The sequence below is a fragment of the Alexandromys fortis genome, unplaced genomic scaffold (assembly GCF_014885135.2).
Source record: "Alexandromys fortis isolate MF-2015 unplaced genomic scaffold, M_Fortis_MF-2015_v1.1 scaffold_59, whole genome shotgun sequence".
Taxonomy (NCBI): domain Eukaryota; kingdom Metazoa; phylum Chordata; class Mammalia; order Rodentia; family Cricetidae; genus Alexandromys; species Alexandromys fortis.
In genome coordinates this window covers 9,085,150-9,105,629 of record NW_026067943.1, presented here as the reverse complement: position 1 = coordinate 9,105,629, position 20,480 = coordinate 9,085,150, and the positions used below count along the sequence as shown (strand labels likewise).

At 51.1% G+C, this 20,480-nt stretch overlaps 1 protein-coding gene across 3 annotated transcripts in view; it reads right to left on the bottom strand.

The window, feature by feature from the left end:
• Positions 1-20,480, bottom strand: part of Cacna2d4 (calcium voltage-gated channel auxiliary subunit alpha2delta 4) — a 100,208-nt gene that overhangs the window by 38,121 nt on the left and 41,607 nt on the right. For all 3 annotated transcript variants that reach the window (XM_050148514.1, XM_050148515.1, XM_050148516.1), the window contains 8 exons: positions 16,431-16,492; positions 15,455-15,522; positions 14,798-14,843; positions 14,623-14,720; positions 13,206-13,299; positions 7,579-7,674; positions 5,990-6,117; positions 2,269-2,349 (listed from right to left, as the gene is read on the bottom strand). In XM_050148514.1, the coding sequence (XP_050004471.1) occupies positions 2,269-2,349; positions 5,990-6,117; positions 7,579-7,674; positions 13,206-13,299; positions 14,623-14,720; positions 14,798-14,843; positions 15,455-15,522; positions 16,431-16,492 (673 nt within the window). The remainder of the gene's footprint in view (positions 1-2,268; positions 2,350-5,989; positions 6,118-7,578; positions 7,675-13,205; positions 13,300-14,622; positions 14,721-14,797; positions 14,844-15,454; positions 15,523-16,430; positions 16,493-20,480) is intronic.

Here is a 20,480-nt window from a genome sequence, read left to right as displayed (position 1 = left end):
CCGAGGTGAGCAGACCTTGCTAGCTCTGCACCTGGGGTGTCCACCCAGCTCCTGACCGTTCTGTCCTGGCAGCCACGGGCAGACGATGACCCATGTGGCACGAGGCTTGCATTTGCGCAGAAGACGTCCTGTGCTTACCTGAGGACCCTTGTCTTGCCAGGAGGCGAGGCGATTAGTTAAGGGCTGCCTCACCTGGGGTCTGTGGGAGCGTGCTGGAGTTTCAGGAATGCCATCTTAGCCTTTCAGTACCGCATAAGCACCCCACACCTGGGCCTAGAAATAAGCCCCTGTCAGCCAGTAGGGAGATAGAATTAGGAACAGGAAAGCTGGGAGGGTGGCACCGGAAAGGGAAGGAAGAAGAAAGCACGGCCTCTGCGATTGCTTGTTACCCCCAGGGCGGGACTGTCCCCAGTGGTCCTGAACTCTGTCCATCTCCAGAGACTCACGTGGAACCTTCACCTTGGGAGCTTTCCTGGGCTGACGACTCACCAAGTCAGGAACGGACCTCAGGGAGACGTAAACTCCCAGGGTACAGAAAGCCAAGCAGCCAGATGTTTCATCCTAGGTGTGGTCATAGTGGGGTCCCCCACCTCTGGTCCCTCTATAGCAGAGCCAAATCTGGTCCCCTCTGAGCCCCCTGCAGAGCACACGTTGCTCCTGAAGCCACAGGCACGGTTCATAGAGGGAAGTGCTCAGAGGGCGGCAGTCCTGTCTGTCTAGACCCCTACGATGATCCAAGCCTCTCCAGACAGCAGGACAGGTCTCTGACACAGCCCTTGCTGATACACTGTGTTCTGGAGAGCACCCAAAGCCCCAGCGTTCAGGGACAGCAGACACACCACCTTGCCCTCCTTGAGCTGACGGTCCCACCTGGTCCCAGGAGCAGGGAGATGGTGCCCGGAACCAGGGAGAGGAAAAATCTAGAATGAGATGCAGGTGAACTCGCGGTGTCAGGTCTCTAACGCCTCTTGCTTTTTCTGTCACAGCCGTGTACCCTGAGCGTCACAGGGACCGTCTGAAGGAGTTCAACCAGAGGCACTGGGACACGGTTTCTATGGCAACCCCTCCTGGCTCTAACTCAGCTCTGAGTTAAAAATTAAATCAGATAATTGGGGAGTGTGGAGAAGCACAGTCAGTGGCCTGGCCTTGTATCCCTTCTCTCCTTTCCCGGGTCTTCTAGGACTACCCCGGGCAGAACGGGGTAGTCATGGGTCTGCTGGGACTAAACTGCAGGAGGATTTTAGATAAGTGAGCCTCACAGCTGGCCAGGGATTGGCATGCCGTGGGCTCCGGAAGAGCTGCTGGGATATAATCATCCCCTCTGCAGGGTGGGAGGCACCTTACAGACTGCCGGGCATGCTGGGCTGGATGCGCTGCTGAGCCACCTTCCCCTACCTCAACCCAGGAGGGAACCCACAGGAACCTTGACTCTGAGCAGCAAGGATTCCTTGAGGAAACTCAGGCCAGCCGCTCCTGCTCCTCCCCTAGACACTCCCAGCCTTGGGAAGAGGCCAGGGTCCTGCCTGCCGCTGGCCTCCCCAGGCTCCTGGGGCATGAGACAAGTGCCTAGCACCCCAGCTCCACCAGGTTGAGTGACCATGGATTGCACAGCTTCTTGAGGAACATGGAGGGTGTGATCACAGACGTTCAAAGAGCAAGGCACAGATGCCAGGGACAGTCCTAGCCATCAAGAAACTGCAAAGTCAGGCCAACCCACGGGGTGCTGTTGTTTTAGAAGCGGAGGCAGAAGCATGGGGGTAATCCTGGGTCCCAAGGAGAGATGTTCTGAGTCCAGGTTCTAGCTTTACTACTAGCGGTGGGACTTTGGACAAATCACCCCTCCATCCCTTATTTTCTTTGTCTGTAATATAGCCTTGCTAGGTTACCCTGAATTCCAGGTAGAAAGTGCTGAGTCATGAGCTCAGGTATAGAGCTCAAGGTAATGTCCGTTCCCTGTCCTGTGTGACCTTGAGAAGATATTTTAACCTCTCTGAGCTTCATTTTAATCTGTGAATCTTTTGGGCTTTATGGTTTTATAAACAAAATGACGTAAGCATCCACTTCCTGTCCCCAGCATTCCTCCTGGGAAAATTTAGAATCCCCATATCCAGGGCATCTTATTCTCTCTTCCTGTGTGTGTGGTGCCGGGAATGAAAATGGCCTCAGGCCAGCTAGACAGGTGTTCTGGCAGAGCCAGCTCCACCCTGCCAGCCCTCACCTTGACACTGCCTTGGGGCTCCTACCTCAGCGGTTCAGGGTAGCGCCTACCTGCTGCGATGGCCGTCTTCCCGTCCACCGTCACAGTTACCGCAGTGCTGGCCCTTACAGCCACTGGCTTGCTTGGGCTATCTGGGAAAGTGAGAATTATCGTTATTCTCTGCCTGCAGAGAGAGGTTAGGGGTGAGCCTATCTCTTTCTTGGGATAGGAGACAAACAGGGATTCCAGGATAAGCTCTCCCTGAAAACGGTGAGGTAGGGGAAGAATCCTGTTGACAATGGCTTGTGGCTGTCCACCACCTGTCTTTCAACAGTGTCCGGAAGGTCCCTTGCTGTCCCCGAATCTGAACAAATCAGAACTTGCCGGGGTTAATTCTTAGCCCCTGCCAGGCTGAGCATCACGATGGCACTGTGACTTTGCTCCGTCTCCAGGGAGCAAACCCATCTGCCTGCTGCTCCCGCTTAGCTCCCTTGCAGTTGTGACAGGCCCCTGGCACAGCCTGCTTTCCCGTACGCTCGTTGCCTTATCCTGCTGCTGTGACAAACACCACAGCCCGAAGCAGCCTGGGGAGGAAAGGGTCGATTTCATCTTCCACTCCAGGCCGCACTCCACCATCGAGGGAAGCCAGGACAGGCAGTCAAGGCAGGAGCAGGAAGCAGAAGTGAGTGGGATAATGCCGACTCCTGGCTTGCTCGCTAGATCACTCCCTGGTTTGTGCTCAGCCTGCTTTCCTGCACAACTCAGGCCCACCTGCCTGGGGATGGCGCTGGCCATGCTGATCTAGGCCCCTCTACAGTTAACAAGATTGTGCCACTGATCAAGGCAATCAAGTCTGGGTTCCCTGTCTTCTCGCCAGCTGACTGCTGTCAGGTTGACAATAAAATCTACCTGGACGGGAGCCACATACGTGCCTCATATTGAGGGACGGGCTGCAAGCATCCCAGGCCCGGGTGGCAGGTGACCCTGCCTTGCCTTTCAGAGTCACAGAGAGGTGACAGCGATGGTCCTGCTCAGAGGCCAGATGCGGTGGACAACAGCCTCCCCTCGCAGCCAGGGTGGTATCTGACACATCTATGAGGCTTCATGGATCCTTGTGGGTGGCACCCGACTCACTACCATAATGATTTCCTGCTTCATTGCTGCCCTTCTAGAACTTTCTGCCAGGTGCCTGGAGGCCTGGATTGCCTCTCGCTTCTTTTAGAAGAACCAGGCCATCCTGGGAGCAAGATTCAGAGGGTCGGTGCAGCTCCATATGAGAGCATCTTCCCAGCTGGCTGCTGTATGACCTCTGACCTCCATCCACATCCTACCTAGGCCAGCTTTCCAAAGGCCGCCTCTTGTCTAGAGGTCAGATTCCATTACACGGTCCAAGATCATGTACTGTCCTGTTCGGTCAAATGCCCTCGTGGTGAACACTGCCTATGATAACCAGTTCTCTGGGCCTCCTGGAGATTGACAAAGAGCAGAGCCTCTGTAATGGGGCCAAGCATGGTCACACGCTGGCTGTGCTGTTATAGTTCCGCTGATACCTTGCTGTCTTCAACACGTCTCAAGGCTCTGGGAACTCACGACACTTGAGCTGTCCTTGATTCCAGAAATTTACCATGCCAGAGTCAAAGGAACTAGAGTAGACACAGAGACCAGACCCCTCACTTTGTTTTGGGGAACACCCATAAGACATGGACGTGGGGACTCCTGCAGGAATCCTCAGCTCTGTAGCCTTGGCTCTGTAGCTTGCCTTCCGACTAGCACAGGCTTGTGAGAAACACTCAGGTAATCTCTGGAGCCCTTGGGAATTTCAAGGTTAGGATCAATGGTCTCACGGCCCTGGAACCTGTGGGAATAAGCCCAGGAAGAGGAGAGACGAATGTGAAGGCCCAGGTCCTTGGTGCTGGCGGGTTGTAGTGTGCTGGCGGGTGGTATAGGCACCAACTCAAGGGGGCAGCACTCAATCTGCCCAGACCTCAGACCCGCCAGAGGCTGCCCTACTCGGTCGCCTCCTCAGCAGCTCCACACCTGTTGAGATGAGATGATTTTCTTTCTTTTGGGGAGGATGGGAGACCCAGAAGTGTCCACGTGGCTTTAAGCGTGTGCTGGGGCTGAGCGAGTGAGCAAGGGCGTAGGAAGCGAGCAAGCTCCTGCCTCCCTCCTCAGCAGTCCCCTTTTGGGTTCCCAGCTTCCTTCTCTTCTCCTGGCAGCTCAATTCCCCACCCACCTGCCCTCCTACCACGTTGGACACGTAAAGCTCCCCCTAGCAGCCAGCAGGCAGTGCTGGTGACAGAGCCGGCAGGAGGCAGCCTGTCACCCGGCTGGGTGGGGCCCAGGGTCTCGCCCGGGGAACGTCTATGGAGTCCGTGGGTGTCTCTCCTGAGGGGAACCCTTCACATGGTGGGAGGACCTGCCTCTCTGCCTCAGGTGTACACCATGGGAAAACCTTCGGCTTGGCCTTAAGAACCTCCTTTGTGAGTCCCAGGAATGAAAACACCTCCTTTCTCTCCTGCCTCCTGCCCCAGATCTAGGGTGTCCTGAAGCAGACCTGACTCTAGCTTGCTGTAAAAACTGCTTCTGTGCTGAGAAGCTTGAGCAAATCACAGAATGAGATCTCTGAGCCTTCAAGTCTCCCCAGGAGACGCCATCAACAGCACTTATCTCCTGGCGTTTTTGTAGGGAAATGTTTGTAAAGCACTTTAGACTTCGGTATGTGGGTGGAGGGAACGACACAGGGTGGAGTGACAGGCTTAGTGGATAAGAAGGAACTCCCCCTTGCTGTCTTCAGCCTAGAGGGGGAGCCCTGGAAAGTCTGGGTTCCTGAAGCTGACAGTTCCAGGGCAGCTCTCTGTGGTGTGTGTGTGTGTGTGTGTGTATGTCCCTAGGTGTGCATGCATGCACACACACAGAGAGAGAGAGAGAGAGAGAGAGAGAGAGAGAGAGAGAGAGAACGCTGTCATCTCTGCCAGGGCCCCCTTGACCTCTTGAACTCTTGTCCACCATATTCACCCATTCCACAAGTAGGCACTGTCCAAGTCCCAGCCCCTCTGGATTGGGCTCAGCCCCCTTGGTATCCTGGTAGATACTTCCTGCTTCTTAGATTCCTGGGCCCCGGACCAGCCCCTCAGCTTCTCTGGGCTGCCATTTCCTTAAAGGTAACCAAGGGTAAGGCTGCACTGAGCCTTAGGCCCCCCGGGTTCTCAGTGGTCTGATTCCCTCACACTCAGTGAGGATCCTGGTGTTTTTTTCCTGCCGTTCTCCAAAGTAACCAGGGCTGGAACTGGGAGCCCTCAGCTTGGTGCCACCTCTCCACCTCTCTTCCCTGCCCAGTGGCCTGGGTCTGTGGAGGCCTGCTGGCTGGCCCTGACTATCTCTCCTGTGTCCTGGGAGCTGCTTTCTTCGTAACCTGACAGCAGTAGAGATGGAAAGAGCCATATTTGCAGCTATGGGAGCTTTAAAGAAGTTTTAAAGCTGCTCGGGTCCTTAGAAACAGAAGCCTCTTGGCGATCAAGATCAACCCTGCTGACCTGACACTAGGAATGTGGGCCAGGAGTCACCTGTTCGGCTTTCGGGTCAGATCTCTTTCCTTTCCTCCACGCTGGAGCTTGACTGCTGGGTGGGGGATGAGAACACGTAGGCCTACATTCTGTGTGCAACACCAGGCATGCTCCAAAGCTGCAGTGTCAGGAGGGAAGGCAGGAAGGAGCCCCAGGGTCGTCCTCTCTTCTGTATCATCCAGCCCTCCTTTCCCACTCTTGGGGAGAGCACAGGGGTGTAGGTTACCTGGTCCTTCTTCCCAGCGGAGATTGAAGACAAAACTGCCTGGGGGCTGCTCAGAGGCCTGGCGATACCACAGCGGGAAGTGGTCCATGGTAAAAAGACTGGCTTCGTCTTCAGGTGTCAGGAACTTCCTGCCAGAATAGGATGGGTGCCTCCTCAAATCTGGGAAGACATTTGTTTCTTTTCCCAGCAGCCTATGCAATCATCTTGGCTGGGCCAAGACCAAGACCCTCCGCTCTGTGCTGGTCCAGTTGCAGACAGGAAACACCCCCATCCTCAGCATAGGCATGCACCTTATCCCAGCACTCTGAGAGTGAAGGAGAATGTCCCTGCTTCTCAGTTACGTTGGCTACAAGGCAAGACCCATCTCACAGATCACTCAACAAAGAAAGAATGAAACGAGCCATCAGCTCCTAAGTACACCTTGCCCCAGGCAGCTTCTGCTTCTTCCAGAAGCAAAACACTGCAACCTCTGGTGGCAGGGGAGGCTGGCCAGTGGAGCAGGAAGATACAGATGTGTGACCAACAAAGTACATATCCCATGGGTATGGGTAATTTCCTTTGGTCTGGCTCACTGGCAGATCTGAGTGAGGAAACCAGACAGCCAGTTCTATCCCTGCGGTAGAGAAGCACGGACTGCCCTACATGGTTACTTCGAAAGGCTTTGATGCGCAACATTCGTCTCCTTTTGGAGCAGCTTTTCCTTGCTAATTATGGGTTTGCTTTCCCCGAACACACACAAGCCTACAGAGGGAGGCTGGTCCAGACGCTGACTAGGAAGTAGGCGGAGCCGGGTGGGCTGCACAAGGAAGTGGCACCTATGGGTAATTCACAGGTAGAAGACTGACGTTTGGGTGAGTGAGTGCCTTGCCAGCTCTGAAAGCAGACTGCATCATGGTCCAGGTAAAGGGAGTTCGCTGGTGTGCACAAGGCACCTGTGGCCCTCCGGGCAGTTGTCTTCCCAGCTTCCCAGAGTCTTTGACCACTCAAGGAAGGCCTGTTTGTATTGCCATGGCTTCCCATCCTTAGGAACCCTTTTATGAGGGTGCCATTTTCCTCTCCCCACCTCTCTGGGGACTAGGGAAGGGAAAGAAGAGGGGAGAAGGGGAAAACAAGCAAATTTGTTTTTCTAGAAAGCCTGCAGCCTTGCTCAGCATGTGTGGACTTTCACTGAGTCCCGAGAGAGGCACAGAGATGCTTCCCTGTTGACTGCACTGGGATGTAGTGAGGGGGGCAGTGAGCGAGTGGGAGGAAAGACGGGTGTGTGAAGTCACCCATCAGCTCGGCGGTCACTGTTCTCCAGGTGTCTGAGCCTTCTGAGCTTTAGGACACCAGGTGGCACTACCCTGCCCTCTTCTGGGCTCCAGCCTCCATGCAGAGTCGGGCCAGAAGACAGCTGCTGTCCGCGGTGGTGTGGAGGACTGGGCAGTATGTGGGCCCCCTCAGCAGGGTTCTCCCACAATCTGCACTCTGCTAGAGTAGGGTCTGTGGGTCTGGATGATGAGACCGTCTTTGCTCTACGTGCCCCAAGGGGACTCAAGACTTGTGCCATGCTCCTCCCTTCTAGAAGCCTCAGGGTGCCCAGGACTCACCTGTCAGAGATTTTCTCGGAGCCCACAAACAAACTCCGTCTTAGGAGACCAGCCCGGGTCCCCAGAAAGGCCATATCCACGCCAGGCTCTGTTGTTCTGTAAGGCAAAGCAATGACAATGTGTAAACTGTCTTTTCTCATACCTGGGTCTGTGGTTCTTGGGTCTGTGGGCTCCACGAGAGCACAGGCCGTACCAAAAGCATCGCTAGGGCCTGGAGGCTACGGGATGGCCTACACTGGCAGCATCCAGGTACAGCACCAGGCCTGGGGAGTCCCCGAAGAGAAAGACCTAGAGATATGGGGTTTCTGCAGGTGGGTGTCTGGGCTACTCAGGGTTTAAATGTCATAGGTACCAACACCCTGCATTAGCTGCACTAAGTCAGACCCTGGGGTCAGCATCTTTAAAAAGCACCCATCCAATTTGCTCTTAGAGTCTACTGACCTCTCCCGTAACCCAGCTTTACAAACACCAACCAAGACTTCCCACGGCACTACAGCAACTGAATATTGTCAAGAAATTCCTATGTATTTAATCAGTAAATATTTTAATTTATATCATCAGAATACAAGGAGCTAAAACAAACAAAAAGTACCCTCCGTGTCACGGTCGTACCTCCCCGAAAGCTCCACGACACCCACTGTCACCAGATAGCCCCGAAGCTCGTGAGTTTCAGCTGGGCGAAGTAGAATCTTACTGTGGTCTGTTCAGTACAGTGGCTTAGTAAGCCAGTCTCCTTCTTCCGTGTCTTGAGCTACAACCCATGAACCATACAATTTCCTCATCTAAAGTGTATTTCTTTAAGTGCATGCATCAACCAGCACAGTCCTTGCCTCTGTGACTTTAGACTGTTTATCGTCACCCTTGGAGGAAACGCCATGCCCGTGGCAGTCATTCGCCTTTTAAACCTGGCCCTGGGTCTCCCATCCCAGCCTCCCTTTCCTGGCAGACCACTTCCTGCACGCGCCAGACCACCCAGCTGGACCAGGTCAATTGCTGAAGTGTTGCTTAGCACCCTTATTTTGTTGCCCCTTGTATTTCTTGTAAATTACCTCTTAGACCTCTGGGAGGAGGTGTTCCTGAAGGGGCCTTTGGGACCCTGGTGCCCTCCACCCCCATAAGCATTGCGGTATGCCATGATACATGTCCCTCAGCATAGGCCCTGCAACTACGGGTCAGCTGACACATGACTGACTTGGAAACCAAATGAACGTTCACCCAAGGTGGCTGTCTCTGGTATAAAGCTATGAAGCGAATACACAGGCAATTCGGTCCTGACAGGCAAGCACACACTGTTGACTGGGGGATACTCACAGGCACACACCTTCAAATTTCTCTTTATTTTGCTTTTACCAGAAATACTTCTATACAGAAAAAACTATACCCTAAGGAACAATTTGCACAGAAGAGGCAAGGTAAATAAGTAGTTGATGCTTTTGCTTATTTAAATTAGTGTGTGTCCCACACCTCCAAAGGTGACCAAGGTCTTGTCTTCCACAGACTCTTCATGGATGCAGGGTTTGGGGTGTAGCACATTGCAGCCATGGCTGCCTTCTGCTCTCGCCCTATCCTTAGCTTTCTGAAGGGGCTTCTGAGTCCCATTGGTCTTGCTAGCTTCTCCTCTGAGTCCCATTGGTCTTGCTAGCTTCTCCTCTGAGTCCCATTTGTCTTGCTAGCTTCTCCTCTGAGTCCCATTGGTCTTGCTAGCTTCTCCTCTGAGTCCCATTGGTCTTGCTAGCTTCTCCCTTCCTGGTGTGACTGGATGCTCCTGGGTCACCTGGTCATTTCCTGCCCCTGTCCTGTAGTCAGGGATGTCCCCAGACTCACTTTAGTGAGGACCAATACTGCCAGTCCACATGATAGTCGGGTGCTCCAGACACTGTGATCCCCAGCAGGGCAGACTAGGGACTTCCTTTTATGGCTTTAAGAGAAAATAGATCTGGAATCCAGGTGAACGTTTACAATTCAGTCCCTTTTTTTTTTTTTAAAGATTTATTTTTATTTTTGTGTATACCCACAGAGGCCAGAAGAGGGCATCGGATCTCCTGTAGCTGGAATTATATGCAATTGTGAGCTGCCTGATGTGGGTGCTGGGAATTGAACTCTGGTCCTCTGCAGGAGTAAGATGTGCTCTTAACCACTGAGCCATCTCTCCAGCCCGTTGTATTTAAACAGTTTCGATATTTGAAACTTGTGTCTCTTTTTTCCTTTCGTTGGAAACATCAGCTCCTAAGGATACTAACAGTACGACCTTATTAACCCAGGGTAAGGCACACCAGCATCCTTTCCAGTAGCGTGTTTACCAAGCTCAGGCCACAGCTTTGCCAGTCTCCGCTTACAGCACACACACTGAGTGAGTGCCAGCTTCAGTAATACCGGATGGTGAGAGGCGCTATCTTGAGTGGTAAAAATCTTTTATTCAGATCTGGGTTGGTAAAAATCTTTTATTCAGAACTGGGTCAGCACGCATTTAAGGACTGATCCTTTTTTTTTTTTTTTTTTTTTGACTCTTGTCCCTGTACGGCTCTTGCTTCTTGTCTGCTCCTGAAGCTCTCAGTCATCCACACTGTGGCTGCAGTGTGCTCCACCTGCTCTTGGCCACAGCTCCCCAGCTCATCCCTTCTCGGCTCATACAGACATTTCCGGGTTGTTAAGTTTTCCACTCATTCTTGCATTGCTTCCGAGCTTTGAGTCAGCATTAGGAAGGTTTGCTGACGCCCGGATTTCAGCTCAGCTGGATCACAGCATCTGTTAGCGCTTATACAACTTCTTTCCTGTGTGTTTGAATGAGTCACTTCATCCAGGTATGTGCACTCACCCAACGGTGCTGGTCCCATTGGCCTCGGCACCAGCTCAGCTTTCAAGCCCGCCTCCTCTCATTAACGTGACACAGTGCCTCGGGATGCACAAGTCCACAGTATGCCACCTGGGGCTGGCTGTTCTTTTGTGTACCACAACTCAGAGTGGGCAGAGGTTTGATAATGTCTTTACATCTAGGTAGGACCATTCTGGTTTGAGACATTGGGCTGTTCTTGATTGTTCTAATGAGCTTTACAAGTGGTCACCTAGACACGGAGAGACAGTCCCAAAGTAATGCGCGCCCTTGGAGTCTACACTAGGGAGGAGGAGCCTCATGGTATCTATCTTTCCACTCAGAGATACCGTGAGTCTTCCCATGTATTCAGGCCTACTTCTTTGTTGTTTCTAACCCCCATATCCCAAGATTAAACCTAGGGCTTCATGCCTGTTGCCACTGAGCTGAATCCTGCGTTACTTTTTGAGATGGCATTTTACCCTGTAGCCCAGGCAGGCCTGGAGCCTTCAGTCCTCCTGCCTCAGCTCTCAGAGCAGCTGGAATCACGGGCTGGTGCCACAAGCCCAATGTTGCCCAACGTCTTAGGGGTCCTCACATGGTGCGTTCACTGTGTTCTGGCAATTCTAGAACAATATTTTTATTTCTTACCAGCCTAAAGTCTTTTCATATTGTATCTTTTTCAGGGGCTATTTATGTGCATAAGTATTATTAATTTTTAAAATAAAATTTTATTTTTAACGGACATGTCTCTGTTTGGGTAAATGCCTGTAAGCGTAGGTACCCATGGAAGCCAGAAGATGGCGTCAGATCCCCAGGAGCTGGAGTTGCAGGCAGCTGTGAGTCACTGAGCACGGGTGCTGGGGACCAAACTCAGGTCCTCTGTAAGAGCAATATGCACTGTTAACCACTAATCCATCTCTCCAGCTCCAGGTTTTACTAATTTTTGAACACTGATATTATAACATTCCACTTTACTAAATTCCCTAATTGGCTATAGTGATTTTCCTGTTATTTTGAAGTTTCCTGATATACAATAGCTATTTATTCTACGGTGCTGGGTTTGGAGGTATGGAGCCTGGGGCCTCATACATGCTACGCAGTTGCTCTACCATGGAGTCACCCCCACCTTGCCCCCTGCTCCTGTCATCTTTAACCAGAGACAATTTTCTTTCTCCAGTTCTCATTGGCTAGAAGTACGCTCTCATTGGCTAGAAGTACATTCTCATTGGCTAGAAGTACGTTCTCATAGGCTAGAAGTACGTTCCCTTGCCGAGCTGCTTTAGTGCTTTCTGATCTTTTTATATAGGAGTGGGATGGGGTATGCTTGTGGGCATCTTCAGTGGGAGAGCGAGCCTCCAACCCCCCACAACATGTTGGCTTTTAATTTTATGTGTGTGTTATGTGTGTACATGTGTCTGTGGGAACATGTGCATGTGTATATGCAAGCACTTTGAGGTCAGAGTTGGTGTGGAGTGTCTTCTTCGGTTGTTTATATGGACAAAGGTCACTCGCTGACCCTGGAGCTCACCGAATGGCCAATAACTCTAAGGATCTGCCTATCAGCATGGGGTTACAGAAGTAAGGTACTATGCCTGACTTTTTATGTGGGTTCTGGGGGTCCAAACTTAGGTCCTCGCGCTTGCATGACACTTTACCAAGCCATCTTCCTAGCCTCCACTTCAGACCATTTATTTTTGATAGAAGCTAGTGAAGAACACTTGCCCCTCAACACACTATGTGCTAGTATCTGGCCCTATCGATTTTATTTTAGGTTTATTTGTATTTCCACATTTATATGGTTCAAAGTTGCACCAAAAATGCATGCAGTTCAATGACCTATTTTTTGTAACTGGAGAGAAGCCCTCAGAACCTTTGCTGAACAGCCTTCCTGGAAAACGGATGCATATGCGTACACGCACACAGGACACTGTGCTCTGGCCCCTCTGGCCCCTCTCTAGAAGAAATGGAGCACATTGCACATGCGCCTTTAAAAATAGGAGTTTGTTTTGTATATAGGAGCAGCAGCAAACTCGAGTGTTAGGGAGGTTTGACATCTATGATTTTGAACCTTTCTATTCAGAAACAAGTGCTATAGCCCTTACCTCGTTAATGTTACCCTGACCGCCTACCTCTTGCGGCACATACACAGTACTCATTTTTCTGTCTAGCCAAGCAATACAATCCCACCAAGACAAAGCCAGTGGGAGGATGAGGGAAATCTCAGGTCTGGGAAGCACTGAGGTCAAACAGGTTGGGTAGCCTTCCTTCGAAGCTGGAAGTAAGTCTCCATTTGTCTGTCTTTTTTTTTTTTTTTTTTNCTCTGGAAGAGCTGAGCCATCCAACTCCTGTAACTCCTATGTGATTTTATTTTATTTTTTCTTTATGAGAAAGTATGAAATTTTCTTTCTTTCTTTTTGGTTTTTCGAGACAGGGTTTCTCTGTAGCTTTGGAGCCTGTCCTGGAACTCCCTTTGTAGACCAGGCTGGCCTCGAACTCACAGAGATCCGCCTGCCTCTGCCTCCCGAGTGCTGGGATTAAAGGCGTGCGCCACCACCACCTGGCAAGATTTAGTTTGTTACATTTTTTTTCTCCATTTGTCTGTCTTGCGCTTCCCTGGGGGAGCTTCTTAGGTAGTGGGAGACCAACCAAGAAAACACGTTCATCCCAGGTCTTGGACTGGGTGTTTGCCTGGTAGGAGCTGCGGGATGGGAGCCTGCTTCACAGCAGTGTGTGAAGGCCAGTCTCACCCCCCCCCCCGCCCCGTTCCATCATATCCCTGTGTCCCTGTCCTCATCGGGGTCCCTGTTGTACATACTCAGAGATGTTGAGCGCCAGTGCTGTCCAGTAGGCTTCCATGGGGGCTGTCACCACTGCGTCAAACAGCACCTCCCGTATCAGCTCCTCGTCACCTGCAGGTAAAGTCACAGGAGCTAGTCACGTGTCACCTATTGCCCCAGCCCCAACCTATCAAGAAGTGCACAGCTTCTAGAAGCTGGGGATCTAGCTCAGTTGTGATGCAAGCCTAGGTTCCCAGCTCTTGAAAGCAGAAGCTCACAAGTTGGTGTTCATCTTTGGCGATATAGCAGGTTTGAGACTAGTCTGTCCAATAATAACAATGCCCACAGCACAGCCCCCCATCCTATCGAAGTCAGGAGAAGGATGACTCTTGCTGGTGTCTCTGGTTATTCAAGCCGTCTGAATGGGCATAAAAATACCAACATTCCTTATTCTGCCTTCAAGTTCTCAGCCACAGAGAAGATGGGGTTGGCACTGAAGGCCCCTGCCAGCTCAGCACTAGGGAGTCTAGATGTTCTCTTGATCCAGCCCAGCTGTGACAGCTCCCACCCCCCCTGCTCCTGGATGCAGGACATGCCGGTGGCTGTGGGTGCTGCAGGCCTGACCTGGTTCTACGCTGCCCTGCCTCAGTGCCCCTGTGCCTGCTGCTTCCCCAGCCTGGCTGCTCTTCCTCCTCTCTACATAGGTGACACTCTCTGCCCCTCTCTTAGAACTGCTTTAACTTTTCATTGAAGTGAAGTTTACATCTCAACAAACTAACTTACAGTATTCAACTCAATGGCTACATGTACATGACTGTATAACCCACTCCATCGACTTCAAAAAAAACAAAACCCTTTTTTATTGTCTTCAAAGAAAGTCCCAGACCTGGGGTCTTCATCCTTGCTAATCCTACTCTCCCCTCCCTCCACCCCCTCCTCAGCACCCCATCCTCGGTACCTACATATGTAGCAGGACAATTGGAGAGGAGGAAGGGACTTGCTAGGGCCATGGCCGAGTGAGCTGGCCTGAGTGCCTAGACTTGGCACATCCTTCAAGACCAAGGGATTGAAGAAACCGCCTGACCAAATGCTATGCTTGGCAGAACTGAGACCCTGAAGACAGTGTCTGCTCCTTGCCCACATTAAGGTGGTGGGGATAGACTGGATGAGCAGGAGGGCTGAAAGGAGCTGAAGAGAGCCCTGGCCTCTGACACGAGGAGCCCTGTGCTGGCCTTCAGTTCCTGGAATGCCCACATCCTCCATGGTTCACAGCCCCAGCTAGCTCTGCCTGTTTCTTCGGGGCCTCTTCTTGTTCTCCTCCAGCCACGCTTGCCATCCCAAGATGGGTTCATGGCACTCTCCACCCCTGGGAAGCCCTGAGCTGCTGGGGAGTAGAGGACAAGTTCAGAGTCCTGAGGACTCTGAGAGGACAAGTTCATGGATTAGGGGACTCACACTCCAGGCCTGGATCCATCCCTGTCAGGAAGCGGACCACAGCTTCCAACTGACTGAGTTTCCGGTGGTCTGGGTCGATATCAGTGATGCAGTAGATCCTGGAAATGCAGGGAACCCATGTTACCTCAGATCCCCCACCCCCCTTTCTCCCTCCCACCCTTACCTCCCTGCGTACCAGTCACTGGCCAGGGTCAGATCCGGATGAAGCAAGTCATGCAGGCCTGAAAGCAGAGTCCATACTCAAGCTCAAACCCTGTGGCCACGGGCACACACCCGGGTCTGTGGAATCTCTTTGCACGAAGGGTTTCCATGAACACACCTCTTGGCTTTGGGGGCTATAGTCTCAAACCTCTTTAGATACCAGTGTCTTGCAAGCCCCGCCCTCTTAATGCCTGCCTTCGAGGAGCTAACACCTGGAAAGCAGTGATTTTGTCTTCCTTGATTTTATCACACATGGCCGTGACAATGGCCAGCTAGAGATGAGCCTGGTGGGCTGTGCCTGCCGAGTGAGCTCTGGAGCCTCGCTGGGCTCTTGGCCCATCTGACTGCGCACTTAGTGCACTTGCCGATGGAATGAGTGAGTGAGCTCCCGGAGCTCGAGCATAAGTAGGTGCTCAATGAAGCTTTGGGAAATTACAGGCAGAGACCGTGGGCAAACAGCTGAGGTTAGGTCGGCTCAGGGACTGGGATAGGGGTGAGGCCCTTCTCTGCCACCTCGTCTGGCGTGAAATGCTCACCCTGAGTCCACCCTGGGTTGACCCTGCCCAGCAACCCGGGAGAGTGACTCCCCTTACCACACACCACACCACAGTCAGCACACGGTGTGACCTACCTTCCTCCACAGACGTGTTTCCCAGGAGGACGTATTCCCCATGGCCTCTGGTCAGCACCACTCCCAAGCTAGAGAGAAGAGAGGGCGGCTGTGTGCACAGTTGCTGCATCCGCTCTCGCTACTTGTTCAAGGAGCCTTTGGACACAGGGCAATGGCCCACCTTTCTAGCTCTCCCCTTTAGCCTGGTCTCACAGGTTGTCTCCTTGGGAACCAGGAAGGGACTGGTAGTTTATCAGTCATTCTTCCCAGGAAAAGCCCTGGACATGACACAGACCATGGTTTCTGGGGCTCCCTGGATACTTAAGGAGTAAGGAAGTACTTGATTTTCCAGGGACCCTGAAATGTTTGTGGCTCTCAGGATTTCCTGAGGAGGCTCCTTCCCTACTGAACCCCATCTCTTGGTAGCACATTAGATTTGAATTTGGGGAGCATTCAGAGGTGTGGCACCTGGGCTCTGCCTCAGTGCCAACACTGTTGGTTTGCATGGGCCTAGCCATTGGCAATCTTGAGACGTCCTCAGGTATTCTAGTGGGTGGTGAGAGGAGGGAACCTGAGTGGCACCAGGAAATGACAGGAGGGAACCTTAGAACTCTTCCTCCCGTCCCGCACGGCCATCTATGTAGAGTGTGTCATGTCAACCTCCGCTCGATCGGAAGCAGCTGCTATCCCCATCACTCACATTTCACAGATGACATCTGAGGATGTCACGTGCCTTGACTCAGGCCACAAAGGCCGTAAGTCGGGGAGCTGGGATTCAAACTCAAAGTTGGGCTTCAGAACTGGACATTTAGCCAAGCTGGCAAAGCCCATCTAGAGCTCCTTTCCTGAATGCTAACTGACTAGGATCTGTTGCTTATAGCACAGAATTGCTAAGTTGGTAAGAAAGAATCGGCTCTCAAACCCGAAAGTACCCTCATGAGCCGGTGGCATTTCCGCTCTGTCTCCCGCCCTGGCTCGTGTGGCATTACTCCCTCACCTGAAAGGCGTGTCGCTGATGTCCGTGAAGAAGTAGTCATTGGTCAGGAACAGAACCCGCTTCTGAGAGCAAAAGAAAAGGGTCCTGGCTAGGTGCCAGAGTGGTGCTGGCCTCCTGCCCTCCACCCACACCCTTGGTTGCTGGTCATCTCGCTGTACCCTTTGCAGACCTCACTCCTCAGCCATCTCAACCCTGTTTATGGACACTCGTGGCCAGAAACAGCTCACAGCTCAGCAAACCGGCCTTTTGTTGCTGCCTCTAAGATCCAGGCTTGCCCAGCCTGTGCAGCCAGCTCAGCACTTGCAAGATATTAATCATTTTTAATCAACATCCACGTAATTCAGATGATCCATTGACTGCTGTGCTGGACCCTGCAGGCAGCGTGAGTCTAGGCTTTCTTCAGGACAATGAGGTGACCCTGGGGCTGGGAATATCTAGAGCTGGGGTGTGTACATTTGACTCATATCTTCCCGGAGGAGAGAGGGACACTGTTCTCCTGACCGTACCTCTTTAACTTTTAGAAAAACTGCTAGAAAAAAATAGATGCTATTCCAAAGAGTGAATGAGAGGGAACCCAGGAAGCAAAAGGACAGACGCCAGCAGCACGCAGCCTCAGTTGTGTGCTCACGGGGGTGTGGGGTGGGAGGTGGAGGTGGGGGCTTGGATGGTTGGAGGTGGGGCAGAAATCACAGCTGGAGGGCCAACCTGAGGAAAGTCAGCAGTTCTGACCCTACAGCAAGCCCACAGCTCCCACGACAAGCCTACAGCTACCATGACAAGCCCACAGCCCCCATGACAAGCCCACAGCCCCCACGACAATCCCACAGCCTGTATGACAAGTCCACAGCCCCTATGGCAAGCTCACAGCCCCCATGGCAAGCCCACAGCTCCTATGACAATTCCACAGCCCCCACGACAAGCCCACAGCTCCTATGACAATCCCACAGCCCCACAACAAGCCCACAGCCCCCACGACAAGCCCACAGCTCCTATGACAATCCCACAGCCCCACAACAAGCCCACAGCCTTCACAACAAGCCCACAGCCCCCACGACAAGCCCACAGCCTGCACGAAAAGCCCACAGCCCCTACAATAAGCCTACAGCTTCTATGGCAATGAGATAAAGCTAGACAGCAATAACAGCAGAAACTGTGGAAAGCACACAGATGCATGGATATGAAACAGCACACTGGTGAATGACAAATAGATCACTCAAGAAATCAAGTAAGAAGTAAAAACAAATCTAGAATGGAATAAACAGGAAAACACACAGAAAGCTATGGGACACAATGAAGTCTTAAAAGCAAAGTACCCACATAAAGTCAGAGAGAACTCAAATAACGTAATGATGTACTTTAAGGACTTAGAAAAACAAAAACAGCCAGGTGGTGGAAGCACACACCTTTAATCCCAGTACTAGAGAGACAGAGGCAGGTGGAGCTCTGTGAGTTTGAGGCCAGCCTGGTCTACAGAGTGAGTTCCAGGACAACCAGGGCTACATTGAAAAACAAAGCAAACAGAAAGAAAGAAAGAAAGAAAGAACAAACCAAACTCCAAAGCAGTGAATAAGGAGAAATAATTATGACAAAGACAGAAATGAAATGAACTAGAAGGAACAACAACAGAAACAACACAAAGAGCCAATGAAATGAATGGTTGATTCGTTGAAAAGAGAAACAAGACTGACAAGCTGGGCCAAATTATCCAAAATAAAGAATTAAAGAGAATATCCCGCATTCACAAAATTCGAGATGGAAGGGGAGACACAACAACAGACCCCAGAGGAATTCAAAACACCCTCAGAGCACACCCTAAAAACACAGATTCTAGACAACTGGAAAATCTACAATAAATGGATGAGATCCTACATGCATATGACCAACCAAAATTAAACCAAGATGAAATAAATAATGTAAACAGACCTGTAGTCAGCAGCAAGACTGAAGCAGCAATAACATAATTCTTCCAACTTAAAAGAATGCCCAGGAGGATGCAGGTGGCAGGGCACACATGACATGAAAATAGAGAGAATATGGAGGATGGCGAGGTTTAAACAGGGAAAGGGTGCTGCCCGGGCAGAACACAGTGTCCTAGTTTCTCTATGTTTATGTGATAAAACACCTAGACAAAAGCCACAGGGGAAGAAAGGGTTTAGTTAGGCTCACAATGCCAGGTCATAGCCCGTGGTTGTTCAGGGTGGCAGGTACTTGAAGCAGCTAGTTATACCCAGTCAGCTGCAGCAGAGAGAGCGCGAATGCGTGTCTGCCTGGTGCTCAGGCCACCTTCTCTTTCCCTCTTAGAGCCTGGAATTCAAACTCAGGGGGTGGTGCGTCCCACTTTTAGGATGGGGTTCCCACCTCAGATAAGGTAACCAGGACAACCACACACTGACATATCCATGGGAAAACTTCATCTAGACAATCCTCTCTGCTTCTGTATGCAGTCATTTCCTGTTCTGGCTGGCATGCCTTCCCTGCAATTATGGAACCAATGAGACAGCTGTCTTGGGTGAGATTGGGGGTACAGGATATGTTCAGGTTTCTTCTCGTCCCTACTGTGATCTCTGGAGCTCTTGATGTCTAGTTCTTCAGTGGCAGCTGACGGTCTTCAAGTGTCTGCCTCATATCAGAGAGGAAGCAAGGAGCCCAGTTGGCCTTGAGCACCAAGCCCTTTCCCGACACCAGCCTGGCTTCCCGCCCAAGTCAATGCTGCTGTTCCCACACTGGTAGGCCCGGAATGTCACCACGCTGCTTCGTAACTCACTGAAATGTAAAATTTCCCTGGGATGCGGGTTTTTGTTTCCCCTTTGACAATAAGAATGCGCGTGTGGGTTTGTTGTCTAGTGTGACACACAGTTTTATCAAAAGAGAGCAAGAGTTGGAAAACTTGTTAGAAAATAAACCTGAAAACTTAACAAAAAATAGAACACGCTATGTGTTGGCACTGGTAGACCTGTGGCTCTCACGTGGTACAAGACTAGACTCACACATTCACAGAGGGTGAAGAGCTCAGTTGTCCCTGCCCCACCAAGAAAACCAACAGCAGCCGGTGGCTGCTGGGGGCAGACAATTCTTCGGTGACAGAGCCACTGGAGAGTTACTCATCTGCCAGTGGGTAGGTTTACATCTAACCCCACATGAGTGGCCCTGGATCAACCCAGTGGATCACAAAGCAAACCCAAAAAGCCAGAAAAGTGAGACAGAGAGCTTGGTGTGTGTGTGGGGAGTGTTGGTGAGGGTGGAGAAAGGACAGAGGGATGAATGTGGCCAGAATAAAACTGCCAACAAATAAAGTAATAAACACTGAACGGGACCTGAAATGGGCTATAAATCATCAAATTAATTTAGTTCAGGACCTGGATAAAAAAAGACAGCAACCTAGAGAGAGAAGTCAGAAGACAAACATGAGAAAGTCTTCAGAATGAAAGAGAAAAGGGCAGCGAGGAGATTGGGTCGTAAAAGAAATTAGAAAAGTTGCAAACTAAGAACTTAATGAATCAAATAAAAAAATCACAGTGGAAAACATTAGCAATAGATACATAGAAGAAAAAACAGCAGGGGTGCAGGACAAGGTTGATGAACCCCTACATTTAAACATTACTAAGGATAAAAGTGAATATGATCACAACTCCCAAGAACTCTGGGATCTATTTAAGGCACCAAGCCTAAGAAGCTCCAGCAGAATAAAGAGCTTAGACTAAACACTCAAGGTGTAGATAATACATTTATTTAATGAATTATAACAGAACAGCTCCTCCCCAGATTTAGAGAAAGAAATAGATACCTAAACACACCAGGCATTTAGAACCCCAAACAGACATGACCAGAGAAGACCTTCACTATGACACATGGCATTTTACAGACAGGAAGTCAAAAATAAAAAGCAAAGGAGCTGTCTTGGTTAGGGTTTTCATTGCTGTGAAGAGACACCATGACCATGGCAACTCTTATAAAGGAAAACATCTTATTTGGGGCTGGATTACAGTTTCAGAGGTTCAGTCCATTATCATCATGGCAGGGAGCATGACGGCATGCAGGCAGATGAGGTGT